Source organism: Gobio gobio, assembly GCF_949357685.1.
Source record: "Gobio gobio genome assembly, chromosome: 22".
Classification (NCBI taxonomy): Eukaryota; Metazoa; Chordata; class Actinopteri; order Cypriniformes; family Gobionidae; genus Gobio; species Gobio gobio.
Window position 1 is genome coordinate 35,995,440 of NC_137118.1, and position 25,030 is coordinate 36,020,469.

The window sequence follows — 25,030 nt, forward strand, 5'->3', positions numbered from 1 at the left end:
ATAATATAATATAATTAATATAATATAATATAATATAATATAATATAATATAATATAATATAATTAATATAATATAATATAATTAATATAATATAATATAATATAATATTATATGATATGATATGATATGATATGATATGATTAATATAATATAATATAATATAATATAATATAATATCATATAATAATATAATATAATTAATATAATATAATATAATATAATATAATATAATATAATATAATATGATATGATATGATATGATATAATATAATATAATATAATATAATATAATATAATATAATATAATATAATATAATAAATATAATATAATATAATATAATATAATATAATATAATATTATATTATATTATATTATATTATATAATATAATATAATATAATATAATATAATATAATATAATATAATATAATTAATATAATATAATATAATATAATATAATATAATACCTGTAACGGGAGCCATACACTGAAGTCCACATCCATTGCTGCAGCATTTCTCATTGCTGGCACAATCACTGTCATCAGCACATGACTCAAAACGTATCCGGGTACACTCTTCTGCTTTATAACGTCTGCTTGGACACACTCCTGGATTTGCTGCTATACAGAAACATGACAGAGAAAACATATCTGAATGAATTTGATAATATAATATGATATAATATAATATAATTTAATATAATATAATATAATATAATATAATATAATATAATATAATATAATATAATATAATATCATATAATAATATAATAATATAATATAATATAATATAATATAATATAATATAATATAATATAATATAATATAATTAATATAATATAATATAATTAATATAATATAATATAATATAATATAATATAATATAATATAATATAATATAATATAATATAATATAATATAATATGATATGATATGATATGATATGATATGATATATGTTCCCTTTCGTTCAGTCATTACGACGTACGTTAGTGACTAACGAATGGGGGTTTCGCCTAGAAGCCAATTACCTTCGAGGTGTTTAACAGCGCCCAATGGCGTGCCAATGCCATGGGCATGCGGAATTTGCATGCGTAACTCCGCCCCACCGCGTGGGTATATAAGGAAGTACGCTGGCAACATCGCATTATTTTCTACTTTGGAGCCAAGAGAACCTCTTCACTCCTTCAAGCCTACAACTGAGTCTTTGTCAAGCCTTCGAGACGAGGAGCTTTCCAGAGGCGTTGGATCTACGGTGCGTTCCAGTGATCGCATACTGCCTGCCTGCTGATCTGCGCAGTGGTCCGTCTGACAGCTGGTGTGTGGTATAATATAATATAATATAATATAATATAATATAATATAATATAATATAATATAATATAATATAATATAATATAATATAATATAATATAATATAATATAATATAATATCATATAATAATATAATATAATATAATATAATATAATATAATATAATATAATTAATATAATATAATATAATTAATATAATATAATATAATATCATATAATATCATATAATTATATAATATAATATAATATAATATAATATAATATAATATAATATAATATAATATAATATAATATAATTAATATAATATAATATAATATAAAATAATATAATATAATATAATATAATTAATATAATATAATATAATATAATTAATATAATATAATATAATATAATATAATATAATATAATATAATATAATATAATATAATATAATATAATATAATATAATATAATATAATACCTGTAACGGGAGCCATACACTGAAGTCCACATCCATTGCTGCAGCATTTCTCATTGCTGGCACAATCACTGTCATCAGCACATGACTCAAAACGTATCCGGGTACACTCTTCTGCTTTATAACGTCTGCTTGGACACACTCCTGGATTTGCTGCTATACAGAAACATGACAGAGAAAACATATCTGAATGAATTTGATAATATAATATAATATAATATAATATAATATAATATAATATAATATAATATCATATAATATCATATAATATCATATAATAATATAATATAATATAATATAATATAATATAATATAATATAATATAATATAATATAATATAATATAATATAATATAATATGATATGATATGATATGATATGATATGATATGATATATGTTCCCTTTCGTTCAGTCATTACGACGTACGTTAGTGACTAACGAATGGGGGTTTCGCCTAGAAGCCAATTACCTTCGAGGTGTTTAACAGCGCCCAATGGCGTGCTAATGCCATGGGCATGCGGAATTTGCATGCGTAACTCCGCCCCACCGCGTGGGTATATAAGGAAGTACGCTGGCAACATCGCATTATTTTCTGCTTTGGAGCCAAGAGAACCTCTTCACTCCTTCAAGCCTACAACTGAGTCTTTGTCAATCCTTCGAGACGAGCAGCTTTCCAGAGGCGTTGGATCTACGGCGCGTTCCAGTGATCGCATACTGCCTGCCTGCTGATCTGCGCAGTGGTCCGTCTGACAGCTGGTGTGTGGTCCCTGGGCGCTTCGGCATCTCTGCGAAGCTTCCTCTCATAAAGAGCTTACACGTGGCACGTCCTTTTCAGGATGTCTCGCCCGTGTACTTCCGGGTGTGGCCGGTCGCTGAATTCTTTTGATGGGCACGATCTCTGCTTGGTATGCTTGGGCGTTCAGCATGCTCAAGCAGCGTTCGTGGATGAGTCATGTTCCCACTGCGGGAACATGACCATCGCGGTCCTGCGGTCAAGACTCAAGGATCTTCGTAATGAAGTGAGAGTCCCCTCAACCACACCCCGATCTACCGTGCCCCCCGTGGCCGGTACTTCGGCTGGTGGTCAGGGTGACCTGAGGGTTACGTTGTGGAACAAAGCCCCGACGCTCATGCCTCGGGCCACACCTCCCTCTAGCGTTCCGCAACCCGCGAGTGTCCAGGCTGAAATCGCGGGGCCAGCTCCGGCTCCCCCGCCCATTTCGTTTGGCGCTCCGGAAGATGACGCGATGTCGGTCACCGCATCACAGGGTGGGCTCGAGTCCTCTGAGGATGATGACTCGGCTGTGCTGCCGCCTTCGGGCGCGCCAGCATTGCCCGAGTCGGACCCAAAGCTGACAGCCATGCTGTCTCGGGCAGCCGCGAGTCTAGGGATAGAGTGGAACCCTCCGCCCTGTCCCGAACGCTCGCGGCTCGATGATTGGTATCTGGGGGCCCGCGCTGACTCACGTCAGTCCCCGCCCTCAATACCTTTCTTTCCCGAGCTGCATGAGGAGATTGCCCGGTCCTGGAAGTCCCCGTTGTCTTCCCGTGACCGGTCTGCAGTCTCCTCCGCCTTCTCCATCCTTGATGGGGCCGCGGCCAACGGGTACACTGAACGTTCTGTTGCGATGCAACTGTGTCCTCAGAGCGCTTCGACCTGGCGAGGCGATCCTAAGCACCCCTCCAAAGCCTGTCAATTCACATCTACATTGGTGGTGAAATCGCACAGAGCTGCGGGGCAGGCTGCCGCCTCTTTGCATGCCATGGCGATCCTACAGGTCTACCAGGCCAGGATCCTCAGGGACATGCACGAGGGTGGAGTTGATCCGGGGCTCTTAAATGAGCTGCGTGCCGCCACCGACCTCGCTCTCCGGGCGACGAAGGTGACCGCACGCTCCCTGGGTCAAGTGATGTCCACAAATGTGGTCCAGGAGCGACACCTGTGGCTAAACCTGGCCGATATGAGATGAGATGAGATGAGATGAGATTCAAGTTTATTGTCATTACACATGTACAAGTACAATGCAACGAAATGAAGTTTGGAGCAAGCCTCAGAGCCGCAGCTATTTAAAGCGCTGCCACACGCTCTCCGGAAATAAAGAAATGCAGATTGCTAAGCATACATGCAAACATTACATACATAGTACACACAGTACACGTGGTCACGTGATGGGATTTTTTGTTGGGAATAGTAAGGGAGATAGGAAGGAGGAAAGGGGAGGCAGACGGTTGGATGGGGGCAGGGATGGGGTAAGGTGTGTGTGATGCGAGTAAGAGTCTTGAAGCTTCCTGTGTTGTGTGAGAATGTTAGCCATAACTTAAGATGTTTTCAAAGTTCAGTTCTGTGGCTTGTCCTTGAAAGGAGATATGGCCGTGCACAGGGAACGAAAGCAAGATAGCAGGACCCAGCTGTCAAGCTGACCTCCCAACCGAGAGATAGGGACAAGCTGGACGTTGGGATGAGGGAAAATATCTTAATCCATTTAGCTGATCTTCGGTAATTTTCCGGACCATAATCAATCAATCGTTCTGATCCTCAGCGTCAGTGGCGAGCGTCCGGTTCATGAATGGACCTGGACATTTCATCCAATTTCATGGTCAGACCAGACATACTGCGTAGTAGTTCACTAGCCTGACCCCCGATGGAGCCCACTCTTCCCTGCGTCTCCGCAGTCCGGGCTGAGATGTTACGATACAGCTCCTCAATCAATGTCATTCTTTGATCTAATACTTCAGTCGGTCACACACATCCACGAAGCACTCTTTAATGTCCACAGACAGCGGCTGGGTGAATTTACTGGCAGCTGTCTTACCAATTTTACGATAGGTCAGGGCAATCCCAAGGCCGAGAAATAGGAACCCCACTATCATAATGCCAATTATGAATAAATCCTCAATATCCTCCACGGACAGGACTTCCAGGCACAGGCCTTGCCAGTTGTTCCAGGCGTCCCGCGTGTAGCCTGCGGGGAAGTTCCCGTCCGGGCAGGTGGGTTCTCCCGGAGCACCTTTCCTCAGTGAGAAAATCTTGTCAATCACGCTGAGAGACCAGTTAATTAATTCAATTTCAGTATTTCCAGGAGTCCAGCAAGCAGGGAGTCAAGAAAAAAAGACAAAAGATCAGCGCCAAAGCAGAGCGGGGAGCAGATAGAAGGCACGTCTGCTCTGTATGAGATCAGGAAGTCGATATGCGGGACACCGAGCGAACAAGCTTCCTTGATGCCCCCATATCCCAGGCTGGCCTCTTCGGCGGAGCGGTTGAAAACTTCGCCCAACAGTTTTCAACCGCCCAGAAGCAGACTGAGGCTCTCAAACATGTACTGCCTCGGCGGCCAGCTGCTGCTTCCACCCAGCCGCCGGCACAGTCGTCTCAGCCTGCTCGCCGCCGAGGACGCCCTCCTAAGGCTCCCGCCCCTCCCACCCGGTCCAAGCAGCAGCCTTCACCCGGGCCGGGTCGCGGAGGAAGCCGTAGGAAGGCGTCCAAGTCCCCTCAGGCCGCCCCGCGCACCGCTAAACGCCAGGCCAAGCGGCGCTCCTGAGACGGACGGCTCAGGGATGGGAAATTCTTTCCAGGAGATGGTAGCAGGACCACTCCTTCCCCCGGTGGAGGGCCGGGGGAGAATCCTTTGTTCAGCTGCTGGCCCCCGGGTCAGCAGCACCCTAATCTGGTCAAAGAAAGAATTAACACTCCCATCCCTGAGCCCCCAGAGATCGGTGATGTCAGTGCGCGCCACCCACGGGTCCCGCCACTCGCATCCCACTCTGTCGCCAGCCTCCTGGCAGAGCAGACCCCAGTGGAGTTTGCGTCCTTCCCTGGTCTCCTCTGTCAGGACGCAGCAGTTAACCGTACCCCCACAGCGGTACGCCCAACAGCCTCCCTTGTCCGGGTCGGTAACGCTGCATCGCTGCCCCACACCGGGTACGCCTGTAGTCCGAATGACCCCGCTGGTGCAGTTCCTGGGAGCCTGGCTTCAGATTCCAGGGCTGTCCCGCTGGGTCGCGAAGACAGTCAGGTGCGGCTACGCGATTCAGTTTGCGCAGGTTCCTCCCTGTTTCCGGGGAGTCCGCTTTACTATGGTCGGGGCCAATGCCCCTGTCATGCGAGCGGAGGTTGCCACCCTACTGGCGAAGGGTGCGATCGAACCTGTCCCTCCAGCCGAGATGAAGTCCGGGTTTTACAGCCCCTACTTCATTGTACCCAAAAAGACCGGTGGGTTGAGACCAATCCTGGACCTGCGCATCTTGAACCGTTACCTTCACAAGTTTCTGTTCAAGATGTTGACAGCGAAACGCCTTTTCGAATGCGTTCGTCCCGACGATTGGTTTGCAGCGATCGACCTGAAGGACGCCTACTTTCATGTCTCCATCCTACCTCGACACAGACCGTTCCTACGGTTTGCTTTCGAGGGGCGGGCAAACCAGTACGCGGTCCTCCCATTCGGGCTATCTCTGTCCCCTCGTGTCTTTACGAAGATTGCCGAGGCAGCCCTTGCGCCCCTACGGCAGCACGGGGTTCGCATCCTGAACTACCTCGACGACTGGCTCATACTGAGTCACTCTCGAGAGCAGGTTTGCGAACACAGAGATCTGGTTCTCCACCACTTAGCCTGTCTGGGCCTTCGGGTCAACTGGGAGAAGAGCAAACTTTGCCCCGTGCAGAGGATCTCTTTTCTCGGTATGGAGATCGACTCGGTTGCCATGTGCGCGCAGCTTACGAGCGAGCGCGCGCAGTCTCTGCTGACTTGCCTCCGTCAAATCGAGAGCAAGAGTGCGGTTCCACTGAAACATTTTCAGAGGCTTCTGGGGCATATGGCATCTGCAGCCGCGGTAACGCCGCTCGGATTGCTACATATGAGACCGCTTCAGCACTGGCTTCGCGATCGAGTCCCGAGATGGACACGGCGGTCTGGCACGCTCCGGGTCCAAATAACCCGGGCCTGCTTACAGACAATCACTCCGTGGTCGAACCTCAGTTTTCTACGGGCCGGCGTGTCCTTAGAACGAGTTTCCAGGCATGTTGTTGTATCAACGGATGCCTCCTCCATGGACTGGGGTGCCATGTGCAATGGACAAGCAGCCGCGGGCTCCTGGACAGGACCCCAGCGCCTTCTGCATGTCAATTGCCTCGAGTTGCTGGCAGTACGGTTCGCCCTGCACCGCTTCCGAGCGTTGCTGAGGGGTCAACACGTACTTGTCCGGACAGACAACACGGCCACAGTAGCGTACATCAACCACCAGGGCGGCCTACGCTCCCGCCGCATGTCTCAACTCGCCCGCCATCTCGTTTTATGGAGTCAGAAGCACCTGAGGTCCCTTCGTGCTATCCACATCCCGGGAGACCTGAACCGTGCAGCCGACGAGCTCTCACGGCTTCAGCCACTTCCTGGAGAATGGAGACTCCATCCCCAGACGGTCCAGCTGATTTGGGAACAGTTCGGTGATGCGCAGGTAGATCTGTTTGCCTCCCAAGACTCTTCCCACTGCAGCCTGTACTATTCCCTGTCCGAGGGCACGCTCGGCACGGATGCACTGGCGCACAGCTTGCCCCAGGGCCTACGCTTATATGCGTTTCCCCCAGTGAGCCTTCTCGCACGAGTACTGAGCAAGATCAGGGAGGACAAGGAGCTGGTCATGTTGGTCGCTCCCGTATTGGCACGGCCAGACCTGGTTCTCAGAACTGCTACTCCTTGCGACAGCCCCTCCCTGGCCTATCCCTCTGAGACCGGACCTCCTCTCTCAGAGACGGGGCACCCTATGGCACCCACGTCCAGCGCTCTGGAAGCTCCACGTGTGGCTTCTGGACGGGACGCGGCAGCTTTGAGTGGCTTGCCACCTTCGGTGGCCGCCACCATCACTTCCGCTAGGGCAGAGTCTACACGACACCTCTATGCGTTGAAGTGGAACCTCTTCGTCACCTGGTGCTCTTCCCGCCAAGAAGACCCCTGGAATTGCCCGATCAGGTCCGTGCTTGAGTTTCTCCAAGAGGGGCTGGAGCGAAGGCTGTCTCCCTCCACCCTCAAAGTGTATGTGGCTGCAATATCTGCCCATCACGACCTCTTGGGAGACAAAAAGGTAAGTCAGCACGACTTGATCATCAGGTTTCTGAGGGGAGCGAGGAGACTGAATCCTCCTCGCTCTCCTCTCGTTCCCTCTTGGGACCTCTCAGTAGTCCTAAGTGCTCTGCAGAGGCCTCCCTTTGAGCCTTTGCGGTCGGTTGACATTAAGTTCCTGTCAATGAAGACGGCTCTGCTGACCGCATTGGCCTCTCTTAAGAGGGTCGGGGACCTGCAGGCTTTTTCAGTTGACAAAGCGTGCCTAGTATTCGGGCCGGCTAACTCTCACGTGATCTTGAGACCCCGGCCTGGATATGTGCCCAAGGTTCCTACCACTCCCTTCAGAGATCAGGTAGCGAACCTGCAAGCGCTGCCTTTGGAGGAGGCAGACCCAGCCTTGGCATTGCTCTGTCCAGTACGCGCTCTCCGCGCTTACGTAGACATGACGCAGTGTTTCAGGACCTCAGACCAGCTCTTTGTTTGTTATGGTGGAGAGCGGAAGGGAAGAGCTCTCTCAAAGCAGAGGTTGTCTCACTGGATAGTGGACACCATTGTTTTGGCTTACCAGCAGCAAGGTCAACCATGTCCCCTTGGTGTGAGGGCACACTCCACCCGGAGTGTGGCCTCCTCTTGGGCGCTAGCGCATGGCGCCTCGCTAACAGACATCTGCAGAGCTGCAGGCTGGGCGACACCCAACACATTCGCCAGATTCTACAATCTCCGAGTGGAGCCAGTGTCCGACTATGTACTCGCCCCCCCGAGGGGCCGGTAATGGACCAGGCTCTAGGTGTCTTCGCTTGCTCGCCACTCCACTCCACGGACTAGATACGTGCGATATTCTCCTCAGGTGAGCTCCCCGAGAGCCCTGAGCTCCTCCAGCACTGTTGACGCCGACATCAATTCAGTCTGCCCTTTCGAGCCCAGACCCTCATGTCCGGCCAGGTGCCCCGTGTGCATGGTTCCCTCCGGCGACCCCCACACGAGTATTTCCACCGTAAGCCTCCTCAGTGAGCAGGTGTCTTTCCCTTGGCAAGCCCCTGCCACCCCTAGGGTTAAAAATCCACCTTCGGCTGGTACCCTAGAGTTTCCCATATGCAGCCCACAGCGGGTCATATGTGTACTCTCTAAGTCCTCCCCACGGGTATGCATCTTTGGCATTCCCTCACTGGGATATGCTTCCCAGTGTACCTTGGTAATCCTGTGATAAGTGGGAGTCCTACGGCCTTAAGTGGCGGGATCTCACACTTACGCAGGCCACTGGACGACAGCTGAGTGGCGCGGTTATATTGGAACCCCCATTCGTTAGTCACTAACGTACGTCGTAGTGACTGAACGAAAGGGAACGTCTCGGTTACGTATGTAACCCTCGTTCCCTGAGGAGGGAACGGAGACGTACGTTCCTCAGCCACGTCAGCTGTGCTGCTGGAACGCGGAGTTCAGATCTTGGCTCCGCAGCAGATACATAATGCGATGTTGCCAGCGTACTTCCTTATATACCCACGCGGTGGGGCGGAGTTACGCATGCAAATTCCGCATGCCCACACCTCGAAGGTAATTGGCTTCTAGGCGAAACCCCCATTCGTTAGTCACTAACGTACGTCTCCGTTCCCTCCTCAGGGAACGAGGGTTACATACGTAACCGAGACGATATGATTAATATAATATAATATAATATAATATAATATAATATAATATAATATAATATAATATAATATAATATAATATAATATAATATAATATAATATAATATAATATAATTAATATAATATAATATAATATAATATAATATAATATAATATAATATAATATAATTAATATAATATAATATAATATAATATAATATAATATAATATAATATAATATAATATAATATAATATAATATAATATAATACCTGTAACTGGAGGCATACATTCATGTCCACATCCAGTGCTGCAGCATTTCTCATTGTTGGGACAGTCATTGTCATCGGCACACGATACAAAACGTATCCAGGCACACATTGATGCTTCATAAAGTCTGCTTGGACACACTCCTGGCTTTACTGTTATACAGACACATGACAGAGAAAACTTATCACTGAATGCTGAATGAATTTTTCACTATAGGTTTTTGATTCTTTTGCTGTTGTAGGCTGTAAGGGCCTTTGAAATAACTGAAATCATTTGGCGGTGTGAAATGGACATGTACATAATGCGGTCAAGACCTGTCTGGAGCTTGTCTGGCTTTCACCAGACCAAGCTCAATTTAAGATTGAACATTGGTTTGGGGAGTCTGATATGTATTTTCTACTGCACAAGAGGCGTGATAAACAAGCATAATTCAAATGACTCTGTACACATTTGGATAGTCCTTCAACCAATCAGACCACAAGAGGCGTGATCAACGGGCAACGACCCATCGCTTCTCTATCCATCATCGAGTTAAACCCTCCAATAGCACTAGGTGGATAAGCCAGTCTGTGATTGGTTCCCGCAAAAGTGTAACAGAAGCAGTAGAAATTAATGTACAGGTTTCCAGACTGAGTTGCAGGGCGAAATCAAATCGCTGGCAGATCAGGCTGGGTTTACCCAGTCTAGTCTGGAGCTACTTTAGCCGTACGTTTCCATGAAAATAACTGCACACCTTAAAACATTCATCAACCAATCAGATTAAAACATTAAACAGCTCCATAATATAATATAATATAATATAATATAATATAATATAATATAATATAATATAATATAATATAATATAATATAATATAATATAATATAATATAATATAATATAATATAATATAATATAATATAATATAATATAATATAATATAATATAATATAATATAATATAATATAATAACACCTGTAACTGGAGCCACGCACTGAAGTCCACATCCATTGCTGCAGCATTTCTCATTGCTGGCACAATCACTGTCATCAGCACACGACACAAAACGTATCCGGGTACACTCTTCTGCTTTATAACGTCTGCTTGGACACACTCCTGGATTTGCTGCTATACAGACACATGACAGAGAAAACATATCACTGAATGCTGAATTAATTTTTCACTGTAATTTTTTATTTTTTTTAAGTTGTACCTTTATGTTATTGGAATCAGATTCAAGCATTCATATAATATAATATAATATAATATAATATAATATAATATAATATAATATAATATAATATAATACCTGTAACTGGAGGCATACATTCATGTCCACATCCAGTGCTGCAGCATTTCTCATTGTTGGGACAGTCATTGTCATCGGCACACGATACAAAACGTATCCAGGCACACATTGATGCTTCATAAAGTCTGCTTGGACACACTCCTGGCTTTACTGTTATACAGACACATGACAGAGAAAACTTATCACTGAATGCTGAATGAATTTTTCACTATAGGTTTTTGATTCTTTTGCTGTTGTAGGCTGTAAGGGCCTTTGAAATAACTGAAATCATTTGGCGGTGTGAAATGGACATGTACATAATGCGGTCAAGACCTGTCTGGAGCTTGTCTGGCTTTCACCAGACCAAGCTCAATTTAAGATTGAACATTGGTTTGGGGAGTCTGATATGTATTTTCTACTGCACAAGAGGCGTGATAAACAAGCATAATTCAAATGACTCTGTACACATTTGGATAGTCCTTCAACCAATCAGACCACAAGAGGCGTGATCAACGGGCAACGACCCATCGCTTCTCTATCCATCATCGAGTTAAACCCTCCAATAGCACTAGGTGGATAAGCCAGTCTGTGATTGGTTCCCGCAAAAGTGTAACAGAAGCAGTAGAAATTAATGTACAGGTTTCCAGACTGAGTTGCAGGGCGAAATCAAATCGCTGGCAGATCAGGCTGGGTTTACCCAGTCTAGTCTGGAGCTACTTTAGCCGTACGTTTCCATGAAAATAACTGCACACCTTAAAACATTCATCAACCAATCAGATTAAAACATTAAACAGCTCCATAATATAATATAATATAATATAATATAATATAATATAATATAATATAATATAATATAATATAATATAATATAATATAATATAATATAATATAATATAATATAATATAATAACACCTGTAACTGGAGCCACGCACTGAAGTCCACATCCATTGCTGCAGCATTTCTCATTGCTGGCACAATCACTGTCATCAGCACACGACACAAAACGTATCCGGGTACACTCTTCTGCTTTATAACGTCTGCTTGGACACACTCCTGGATTTGCTGCTATACAGACACATGACAGAGAAAACATATCACTGAATGCTGAATTAATTTTTCACTGTAATTTTTTATTTTTTTTAAGTTGTACCTTTATGTTATTGGAATCAGATTCAAGCATTCATCAGCAATATAATATAATATAATATTATATCATATCAATCATAATATAATATAATATAATATAATATAATATAATATAATATAATATAATATAATTAATATAATATAATATAATATAATATAATATAATATAATATAATATAATATAATATAATATAATATAATATAATATAATATAATATAATAATATAATATAATATAATATAATATAATATAATATAATATAATATAATATAATTTAATATAATATATAATATAATAACTATGCAAGAAACATCTCATGGATGCTCTGGGACGCATCCTCAGTGATGTGTCCTGGCATCATTGGGTGTGTTTCGGGTCTCGCAACATCATACACCCTCACCCAGGCGACCCAGCTGGGGTTGCCGTATAATGTTGCCGTATAGAGCATATAGCTTGTACCAAGAAGCGGACCCGATGGAAGTCTGCTTGTAAGATATTAGCCCAGGTTATCCTACGCTGCAGTGTACTCTCCCACCTAGTCCATGCTCCCTGCTGCCGAAGTCCCACCGCCCTGCTCACTCGCTCTTCCTCGATGCCTGCTCTGACCTCTTCCTGGAGTAGTTGGTGCCTTTCCTTGCCGCGGGCCTGGCTGACCAGAGACTTTGGGAAGTAGCCTAAGCCCGCTCTGTTTGTCGCCACAGTTCCCACCAGTGCCTTTTGTCTTAGGCATGCCTCTGCCTCATCCACTGCTTTCCCAGCCTTCCATTTCCTTCCTGTCCTCACTTCAATGCCTGCTGATGACACCTTGCAGTCCCTGGAATCCCTATACTGTAGGGCTTCTCTGGTGCGTACCACCATGAATTCTTCAGTGAGGCCACTGAAGGGCAACTGCAGGATGTTACTCGTCCCATCCAGTGCAGCGCTGGTAAGACTGCGTGGAAGGCCCAGCCACTTCCGAAGAAAGCCACTGATTTTCCTTTCTAGGGACTCAACTGTTGTCATTGGGACTGAATAGACCAGCAAGGGCCACAGGACTCGGGGCAGGATGGAATGCTGGTAGATCCAAGCTTTAAATCTACCAGGCAGACCAGACTTGTCAACCTTGGTGAGCCAAGCTCTAAGTTCTTTTCTGGACTTCTGGATGGCGGCAGAGTCTTTCAGGCTGGAGTCAAAGAGCTTCCCCAAACTCTTGACAGGTTGCTCCATGATGGTTGGGATGACAGTTCCTGAGATGGAAAAACGGAACTTGTCAACCACTTTCCCCCTCTTCAGCACCATTGACTTTGACTTGGAGGGCTTGAACCTCATCCTTGCCCATGTGATGAGTCTCTCAAGTCCTTGTAGGATCCACCTGCTCCCTGGGACAGATGTCGTTGTGATGGTAAGGTCATCCATATAGGCTCTTATAGGGGGCTGTCGTACGCCTGACTTGGTTAGGGGCCCTCTGCATTCCACCTCGGCTGACTTAACCACCATGTTCATGGCGAGAGCGAAAAGAATTACAGAGATGGAGGCTTGGTTTTTCCTTTCTCTACCCGACCAAATTTTTCTGAGGCATAGGCACACCTGCCATCATCATAGCTGCGATGATGGTAGTCATTGTTTGGAGTCGGCTGTCAGCATCACCTTTGGCTGTGGCTTGGATGATGTTGGACACATCCTCATCAAACTGCAGCCACTCACTCCGTTTGCTGGCTGGGGGCCACTTAATCCGCTGCTTTGGAACTACTCTGCTGGGAATGGGAGGTTCTGGCACGTGAAGGGACTGGGCTCTGTGGGTTGCCTCCAGGCCGGGCTCCTCCTGTGTCTCACCAGGTTCAAAACCTGTGCGTTGCACCTCACTTTCCCGCTCCAAACATTTCATTCTGGCCTGGTGGATTTTTAGGCCACAATGATACTTGCACAGCTTTCCGCACAAGCATGTCTCATTCGTCTTCTGTCCGTTTGCATGGGTTGTTAACCTTTGGTCCATCCGATTGGAGATCTCACCCCCCAACCCCCCTCTCGGGATCTCCTGGGGTATCTCTCTGTAGGGCTTTCCGTAGCTTATTTGGGTTCTCTCTTACAAAGACACAGGCTGGGGTGCTAACCCATACTGTCCCGGGTAAATATAATATAATAAAATAAATACCTGTAACTGAAGCCATACACTGAAGTCCACATCCATTGCTGCAGCATTTATCATTGCTGGCACAGTCACTGTCATCAGCACACGACACAAAACGTATCCGGGTACACTTTTCTGCTGGATAACGTCTGCTTGGACACACTCCTGGATGTGCTGCTATACAGACACATGACAGAGAAAACATATCACTGAATGCTGAATGTCTTTTTCACTGTAAAAAAAAGATTGTTTGTAAGTTGTACCTAAATGTTATTGGAATACGTTTTACAAGAAATAACTATTTCAGTCTTTCTACTTTAAAATGTTATGTTTTATTTGTCATGGCGTTTGACCAATCAGATTCAAGCATTCAACAGCAATATAATATAATATAATATAATATAATATAATATAATATAATATAATATAATATAATATAATATAATATAATATAATATAATATAATATAATATAATATAATATAATATAATATAATATAATATAATATAATATAATAATTAGGGCTGGGCAAATTAACGCGTTAACGCGGGCGATTAGTTTTTTCAGCTTAACGCATTAAACATATTTAACGCAAATAACGCAGCGTCCGTTTTTATATCCATTTTTGCTTAGCGTTACATGATCATCAAGCTCTTATTCATGTAAATGCTTCCAAGCGTGACAAGACACAAGCGAACGCGCTGTATGCCAATGGCCTGTGTGTGTGTGTGTGTGTCAGTGTCCTGTCTGTGTGGATGCGTCTCATGTCAGCTAATCAAGGAACACACACACACACACACACACTCGACGCATAGATAGACTCGCGTCAGTTTCCTGCTCACATCGAGTTCTCTTTTGCTCTTGAACAAACAATAACACAGGGGATTTTGAGTATTCTCATATTAGGAGTCTTAAATTAGTTAAATAGAGTCTTAAATGAACTTAAAGAGTTGTGAGGAAATGAGATGCACGGGACAGCGCGTGAGATCCGCGGCTGTTCTTAAAGTGACAGGAGCACTGATGATGCCATCAAAGAACAACGGGAACAGAGAAAATTTTAGCTTTAATGATGATTCATCTATATTTGATTTATTATTTATGCAGTTAAGAAAGATAACTATTACATTTCTGTATATGTATAACAGGGAAGGCCATGGGTAAATATAACATTTATTATTTTGGGTTTATGTAAAGATTGCTTTAAGTTCACTTAAATTAAAAGTAGTTTTTTTTTAAAGCCTAATAAATGTTGAAATTGGGAGCTTTCAGTTATACTGTAATGTAACGTCATTAATGTTTCATAGACACTTTAGTATCAGTGATACTGGCCTTCATTCATAAAAATATGACAATACAACACATATTTAAAATATGCTGTCTTTAAATTGTTTATACATTAATTTGGAGAGTAACTGAAATTATTACAATATCAAAATATTAAAAACGTAAAATATTAAAAACTTGCGATTAATCGCGATTAATTACAGAAAAAAGTGCGATTAATTAGTTAATTTTTTTTTAATCGATGCCCAGCACTAAAAATAATATAAATACCTGTAACTGGAGCCATACACTGAAGTCCACATCCATTGCTGCAGCATTTATCATTGCTGGCACAATCACTGTCATCGGCACACGACTCAAAACTTATCCGGGTACACTCTCCTGCTATGTAATGTCTGCTTGGACACAATCCTGGATTTTCTGCTATACAGACACATGACAGAGAAAACATATCACTGAATGCTGAATTAATTTTTCACTGTAAAAAAAAAAAAAGTTGGAAGTTGTACTTATATGTTATTGGAATACGTTTTTACAAGAAATGATTCAAGCATTCAGATTCAAGCATTCAACAGCAATATAATATAATTAATATAATTAATATAATATAATATAATATAATATAATATAATATAATATAATATAATATAATATAATATAATTAATATAATATAATATAATATAATATAATATAATATAATATAATATAATTAATATAATATAATATAATATAATATAATATAATATAATATAATATAATATAATATAATATAATATAATATAATATAATATAATATAATATAATATAATATAATATAATATAATATAATATAATAATACCTGTAACGGGAGCCATACACTGAAGTCCACATCCATTGCTGCAGCATTTCTCATTGCTGGCACAATCATTGTCATCAGCACACGACACAAAACGTATCCGGGTACACTTTTCTGCTGGATAACGTCTGCTTGGACACACTCCTGGATGTGCTGTTATACAGACAGATGACAGAGAAAACATATCACTGAATGCTGAATGTCTTTTTCACTGTAAAAAAAGATTGTTTGTAAGTTGTACCTATATTTTATTGGAATACGTTTTACAAGAAATAACTATTTCAGTCTTTCTACTTTAAAATGTAGTTTTATTTGTCATGGATTTTGACCAATCAGATTCAAGCATTCAATAGCAGTATAATATAATATAATATAATATAATATAATATAATATAATATAATATAATATAATATAATATAATATAATATAATATAATATAATATAATTAATATAATATAATATAATATAATATAATATAATATAATATAATATAATATAATATAATATAATATAATATAATATAATATAATAAATACCTGTAACTGGAGCCATACACTGAAGTCCACATCCATTGCTGCAGCATTTCTCATTGCTGGCACAATCACTGTCATCGGCACACGACTCAAAACTGATCCGGGTACACTCTCCTGCTGTATAACGTCTGCTTGGACACAATCCTGGATTTTCTGCTATACAGACACATGACAGAGAAAACATATCACTGAATGCTGAATTAATTTTTCACTGTACAAAAAAAAAAGTTGGAAGTTGTACTTATATGTTATTGGAATACGTTTTTACAAGAAATGATTCAAGCATTCAGATTCAAGCATTCATCAGAAATATAATTAATATAATATAATATAATATAATAATATAATAATATAATAATATAATATAATATAATATAATATAATATAATATAATATAATATAATATAATATAATATAATATAATATAATATAATATAATATAATATAATTAATATAATATAATATAATATAATATAATATAATATAATATAATATAATATAATATAATATAATATAAATTAATAAATACCTGTAACTGGAGCCATACACTGAAGTCCACATCCATTGCTGCAGCATTTTTCATTGCTGGCACAATCACTGTCATCGGCACATGACTCAAAACTTATCCGGGTACACTCTCCTGCTGTGTAACGTCTGCTTGGACACACTCCTGGATTTGCTGCTATACAGACACATGACAGAGAAAACATATCTGAATGAATTTTTCACTGTAAAAATATATATATTTTTTGGAAGTTGTACCTATATTTTATTGGAATACGTTTTACAAGAAATAACTTTCTGTCTTTCTACTTTCAAATTTCATTTTTTATTTGTCATGGGTTTTGACCAGTCAGATTCAAGCATTCAACAGCAATATAATATAATTAATATAATATAATATAATATAATATAATATAATATAATATAATATAATATAATATAATATAATTAATATAATATAATATAATATAATATAATATAATATAATATAATATAATATAATATAATTAATATAATATAATATAATATAATTAATATAATATAATATAATATAATATAATATAATATAATATAATATAATATAATATAATATAATATAATATAATATAATATAATATAATATAATATAGTATAATATAATATAATATAATATAATATAATATAATATAATATATCCATCCATCCATCCATCTTCTTCCGCTTATCCGGGGCCGGGTCGCGGGGGCAGCAGTCTAAGCAGAGATGCCCAGACTTCCCTCTCCCTAGACACTTCCTCTAGCTCTTCCGGGGGGACACCGAGGCGTTCCAAGGCCAGCCGGGAGACATAGTCCCTCCAGCGTGTCCTTGGTCTTCCCCGGGGCCTCCTCCCGGTTGGACATGCCCGAAACACCTTCCCGGGAAGGCGTTCAGGAGGCATCCGGAACAGATGCCCGAGCCACCTCAGCTGTCCCCTCTCGATGTGGAGGAGCAGCGGCTCTACTCCGAGTTCCTCCCGAGTGACTGAGCTTCTCACCCTATCTCTAAGGGAGCGCCCAGCCACCCTGCGGAGAAAGCTCATTTCGGCCGCCTGTATCCGGGATCTTGTCCTTTCGGTCATGACCCAAAGCTCATGACCATAGGTGAGAGTAGGAACGTAGATTGACCGGTAAATCGAGAGCTTCGCCTTACGGCTTAGCTCTTTCTTCACCACGACAGACCGGTACATCGACCGCATTACTGCAGAAGCTGCACTTATTATAATATAATATAATATAATATAATATAATATAATATAATATAATATAATATAATATAATATAATATAATATAATATAATATAATATAATATAATATAATATAATATAATATAATATAATATAATTAATATAATATAATATAATATAATATAATAATATAATATAATAATACCTGTAACTGGAGCCATACACTGAAGTCCACATCCATTGCTGCAGCATTTATCATTGCTGGCACAATCATTGTCATCAGCACACGACACAAAACGTATCCGGGTACACTTTTCTGCTGGATAACGTCTGCTTGGACACACTCCTGGATGTGCTGTTATACAGACAGATGACAGAGAAAACATATCACTGAATGCTGAATGTCTTTTTCACTGTAAAAAAAGATTGTTTGTAAGTTGGACCTATATGTTATTGGAATACGTTTTACAAGAAATAACTATTTCAGTATTTCTACTTTAAAATGTTATGTTTTATTTGTCATGGATTTTGACATTCAACAGCAGTATAATATAATATAATATAATATAATATAATATAATATAATATAATATAATATAATATAATATAATATAATATAATATAATATAATATAATATAATATAATATAATTAATATAATATAATATAATATAATATAATCAATATAATATAATATAATATAATATAATATAATATAATATAATATAATATAATATAATATAATATAATATAATAAATACCTGTAACTGGAGCCATACACTGAAGTCCACATCCATTGCTGCAGCATTTCTCATTGCTGGTACAATCACTGTCATCGGCACACGACTCAAAACTTATCCGGGCACACTCTCCTGCTGTATAACGTCTGCTTGGACACAATCCTGGATTTTCTACTATAAAGACACATGACAGAGAAAACATATCACTGAATGCTGAATAAATTTTTCACTGTAAAAAACTAAAAGTTGGAAGTTGTACCTTTATGTTATTGGAATACCTTTTTACAAGAAATGATTCAAGCATTCAGATTCAAGCATTCAACAGCAATATAATATAATAAATATAATTAATTTAATATAATATAATATAATATAATATAATATAATATAATATAATATAATATAACATAACATAATATAATATAATATAATATAATATAATTAATATAATATAATATAATATAATATAATATAATATAATATAATATAATATAATATAATATAATATAATATAATATAATATAATATAATAATATAAATACCTGTAACTGGAGCCATACACTGAAGTCCACATCCATTGCTGCAGCATTTCTCATTGCTGGCACAACCACTGTCATCAGCACACGACACAAAACGTATCCGGGTACACTCTTCTGCTTTATAACGTCTGCTTGGACACACTCCTGGATTTGCTGCTATACAGACACATGACAGAGAAAACATATCTGAATGAATTTTTCACTGTAAAAAAATATTTTATTTTCCGTGCTATCGTTCCTCCAAGAGGGGTTGGAGCAAAGGCTGTCTCCCTCCACCCTTAAAGGTCCCGTTCTTCGTGATCCCATTTTTAAAACTTTAGTTAGTGTGTAATGTTGCCGTTAGAGCATATATAATACCTGTAAAATTATAAAGCTCAAAGTTCAATGCCAAGCGAGATATTTTATTTAACAGAAGTTCCCTTTCAAAGCCTACAGCGAACGGCCGGTTTGGACTACATCCCTGTACATCCTGCTTTAATGACGTCAGTAGAACAGTTTGTTGACTAACCTCCGCCCACAAGAATACGCTAAAAAGGGGCCGTGGTCTTGTTGCTCTCCCTTGTGGAGAAGAGGAAGTGTTGCGTTCGGTTGCGTTTGTCGCCATGACGTTTAGACGCTGTTATTTTCATCCCGGAGTGAAATCACCTTTGTTTGGCCTTCAGGGGCTGTAGTTTGAGCGCGTTCATCTCCCCGTTATGGTAAGAGGCGTGACCTCTCCGGGCAACGTGCGCTAAGCTGCTGTCGAATCACAACACGGGAACCGCTGGCACAATCAGAACTCGTTACGTGTTTCTGAAGGAGGGACTTCATAGAACAGGGAAATTTGCCGTTTTGAGGACAGTGAAAACAGCGGTATACAGATAAGTAAATTGTGTGAAAAATACTGTTTTTTTTTACACGTGAAACATGAACACATGTTATATTGCACACTGTAAACACAATCAAAGCTTCAAAAAAACAGGAAAAACGGGACCTTTAACACTAGAAGTCCCGGAGATTTTTACCCCTCCTTTATCCAAGTGGATGCTAACTGGCTAGTCTTTTGGCTATCATTAGCATCAATTCATGTGTAAATGTGGTCATTACCTGAGCCATCTGCAGGGGGGTTGGGGGTGTGTGTGTGAATGGTTGCTGGTGGCTTGTTTGTATGTGTGGGGGAGGGAGGGCTGCTAAAAGCAGAGAACTTGATAATGTCTCACATTGGCATGTAGGGTCTTGCCCAGGTGTAAACAGGTATGAATTAGCACATCTAATCCTTTTGTGCTGAGGTGGATAAAATCTCACTGCACATAGCCTACTACTTCAGTGCCCTCAAGAATTCTGTGGTGTACGAACCTCCTCTCCAAGAAAAGAAAATGCAGACAAGACTCACCACTCAGCAGGCCTTGGAAATGATCCTGAGTGAAGTAAACCCTTGTGACTCAGATGGAGAAGACATAGAACTTCAGCCGGATTCGGACTCAGAGCTGTCTGATCTGTCTTCAGGTTAAGTTTCATTTAATATTATTTCCTATTTCATTTCAAACCAGTAAGAGAAAAACACAAAAAAAGCAGAGTGGAGTGACATAAATATTTACTCTGCCTTTTTTGTATTGTCCACTTTTTTGTTTGTACTACTTAGCAGACATTCACTGCCATCTGAAGTGCAAAACATTATTAGTTGTTTCTTTGCTTTAGTTGTATCTTTTTATTTAGGAAGATATTTCAGACATTTTTCCGATACAGAGAAGGAGATACTGGAATTATTATTAGTATCTATGCATGCATTTGTGATATCATTTGACTTTTCCATTGCTCACAATTTGAATTTGTTCACACTGCAGATGAGGAGACTGCTCCTCAACCAAAAAAGAGAGCCCGTTTGGGGACTGACCTGACAGAGACAGCGAAAGATGGCACAGTGTGGCGTGAAGAACAGGTGGGGACGCGCCTCCCTTTCACCCCAATCAAAGCGTACGCTGCAGATGGAGAGCCAACGGCTAAGGCCAGGAAAAGTATCTCGAGTCGCCTTCAGAGCTTCCTGTGTTTCATCACTCTTGACATGCTTCATAGCATTCAAGAATGGACTATTCAACATGCACAGGAAACGGAGCATGTGCATTGGTTCATGGCCCTCCCTGAACTAATGGCATTTATTGCAATTGTCATCTTCCGGGGGCTTACCAAGGTTCCATCACTACGTGACTGCTGGTCAGCAAACCTGGGAAACCCACATATCATTGGAACAATGCCGCGAAACCGCTTCCAAGACATCATGCGACACCTACGCTTTGATGACAGGTCCACCCGGAGTGATCGAGCAAAGACTGATAAGTTTGCTGCAATTTCCAGTGTGTGGGGATCATTTGTCACCAATTGCATCACGTCCTACAACCCTGGTCTACATATCACCGTTGATGAACAGCTTTTCCCGTCAAAGACTCGCTGCTGTTTCCTGCAGTATATTGCAACTAAACCTGACAAGTTTGGGATCAAGTTTTGGGTGGCTTGCGACCTAAAATCCAAGTACATTTGTAATGTCCTCCCATATCTTGGCAAGGACCCTAGTCGTCCCAGTGGAGAGAGACTGTCTGAAAATGTAGTGATGAGGCTGATGGAACCATTCCTAGACAAGGGCAGAAATGTTACCACAGACAATTTCTTCACATCGCTGTCACTTGCGCATAAACTTCTTAGCCGGAAAACCACCGTCCTCGGCACAATCAACAAGATTCGCCGGGAAATCCCTCAATCCTCTAGACACACAGATCGCAATGAATTCACCACTCAGGTATGTTGCAGGTCTTTTGTGGTTCTATGTTTATGTGTTTCTAATTTTTAGAAACAACACCGCCAAGTGTGTCATTGTGTGTAAAAGTGCTTTGAAAATAACAATTTATCTTATTTATTAGGTGTTTTCAACCACTGCTGCTACGCTGACGGCGTATGCGGCCAAACGGAAGAAGACCGTCTACATTCTTAGCAGCATGCACAGCGTGATTCAGACTGATAATACCACCAAAAGGAAGCCAAACACTGTCACCCTTTACAACACCACAAAGTGCAGCGTGGATGTGATGGACCAGATGGTGCGGGAGTACACTGTCCGCACAGGGACACGGCGCTGGCCAGTTGCCGTGTTCTATAACATGATTGACATGGCAGCACTGAATGCACATATGCTGTATCAAGCATGCACCGGAAGGCAGGAAAGACGGCTGGACTTCCTGGTGGAGCTTGCAAGAGAGTTGGCTAACTCTCATATGTGTGCGAAGAAGGCAAGAAAAGAACAATTGCTTCGGACACAACCCTCCACACCTAGCCCTGGAAAAAGAGCCATGTGTCAGGTCAAACACCAATGCAAGAACAATCATGCCACTGTGCAATGTGTTCACTGCTACAGATACACATGTGGTAAATGCAGACGGGAGATACCATGGCAGTGCCAGGATTGTGAGTGATTGCTGGAATGTACTCACTCACTTTTTAATATTATTTGTAAATATGTGTACAAATGGTTGGTTTCTTTTTTATTTTATTTTGTACTGTTTTTATCAATAAATCTCAGCAACAAAGGAAAAAAAAAACGTGTGTTGATTTCTCCCTAAGATGGCAAAGTGAAACACAAGTTTCCTTGAAGTGGCTCAGCATGGCCCCACATCGTTTACATAACAAAAGCAACTGTTAACAGCTGATTAAGGATATTAGCCTAAAGCCTTCCAGCCCATCGGCTGTCCTGCGGGTTTTATAGGTAGAAAAGCCAAATGGCTGCTCTCTGGGACTTCTAGTGTTAAAGTGTATGTGGCCGCAATATCTGCCTACCACGATCTCTCGGGGGACAAAAAGGTAAGTCAGCACGACCTGGTCATCAGGTTCCTGGGACCTCTCAGTAGTTCTAAATAATCTGCAGAGGTCTCCATTTGAGCCTTTGCCGTCGGTCGATATTAAGTTCTTGTCTATGAAGACAGCGCTACTGACCGCATTGGCCTCCATCAAGAGGGTAGGCGACCTGCAGGCATTTTCGGTTGACGAAGCGTGCCTGGAGTTCGGGCCGGCCAATTCTCACGTGATCATGAGACCCGGATATGTGCCCAAGGTTCCCACCACTCCGTTCAGAGACCAGGTGGTGAACCTGCAAGCACTGCCTTTGGAGGAGGCAGACCCAGCCTTGGCATTGCTCTGTCCAGTACGCGCTCTCCACGCTTACATAGACAGGATGCAGTGTTTCAGGACCTCAGACCAGCTCTTTGCCTGTTATGGTGGGGAACGGAAGGGAAGAGCTCTCTCGAAACAGAGGTTGTCTCACTGGATAGTGGACACCATTGTTTTGGCTTACCAGCAGCAAGGTGGACCATGTCCCCTTGGGGTTAGGGCTCACTCCACCCGGAGTGTGGCCTCCTCTTGGGCTCTAGCGCATGGCGCCTCGCTAACAGACATCTGCAGATCTGTAGGCTGGGCGACACCTAATACATTCGCCAGATTCTACAATCTCAGAGTTGAGCCAGTGTCTGACTATGTACTCGCCTCTACTAGTGGCCGGTAATGGACCAGGCTCAGGTGTCTTCGCTTGCTCGCCATTCCACTCCACGGACTGGATACGTGCGATATTCTCCTCAGGTGAGCTTCCAGAAAGCCCTGTTCAGTCTGCCCTCTCTCGAGCCCAGACCCTTGTGTTCAGCCAGGTGCCCCGTGTGCATGGTTCCCCTCCGGCGACCCCCACACGTGTATTTCCACCGTAAGCCTCCTCAGTGAGCAGGTGTCTTTCCCTTGGTGTCAGTCCCTGCCACCCCTGGGGTTAAAAGTCCACCCTCTGGCTGGTACCCCAGAGTTCTCCATATGCAGCCCTTAGCGGGTCATATGTGTACTCTCTAAGTCCTCCCTACAGATAGGCATCTCCACTGGAATATGCTTCCCGAAACCCCCATTCGTTAGTCACTAACGTTACGTATCCGTTCCCTCCTCAGGGAACGAGGATTACATACGTAACCGAGACGTTTTGTGTACCGTTACACCCCTAATATGTATTTATTATGTGTCCGTGTCTAACCAAAATCACCAGTGACCAGTGATTTCTGATTAATGTACAGCCAGATGTTCTTTTCCTCAAAATGTTATATTTCTGTTTACGTGTCAGTAAATCAAACCAGTGACTAAACGTTCAACTTCATATTGTTTA

General features: G+C 41.3%; 1 protein-coding gene across 1 annotated transcript; it reads left to right on the top strand.

The window, feature by feature from the left end:
• Nucleotides 1–21,065: 21,065 nt before the first annotated feature.
• On the top strand, nt 21,066–23,425 carry LOC307118410 (piggyBac transposable element-derived protein 4-like; the record flags this gene model as incomplete). The annotated part of the gene is made up of 4 exons (XM_079804019.1): nt 21,066–21,078; nt 21,169–21,360; nt 21,699–22,645; nt 22,767–23,425. 4 exons carry the CDS (start codon nt 21,066–21,068, stop codon nt 23,313–23,315), a joined length of 1,701 nt encoding a protein of 566 aa, XP_079660145.1. The 3' UTR covers nt 23,316–23,425.
• Between the last annotated feature and the right edge of the window lie 1,605 nt (nt 23,426–25,030).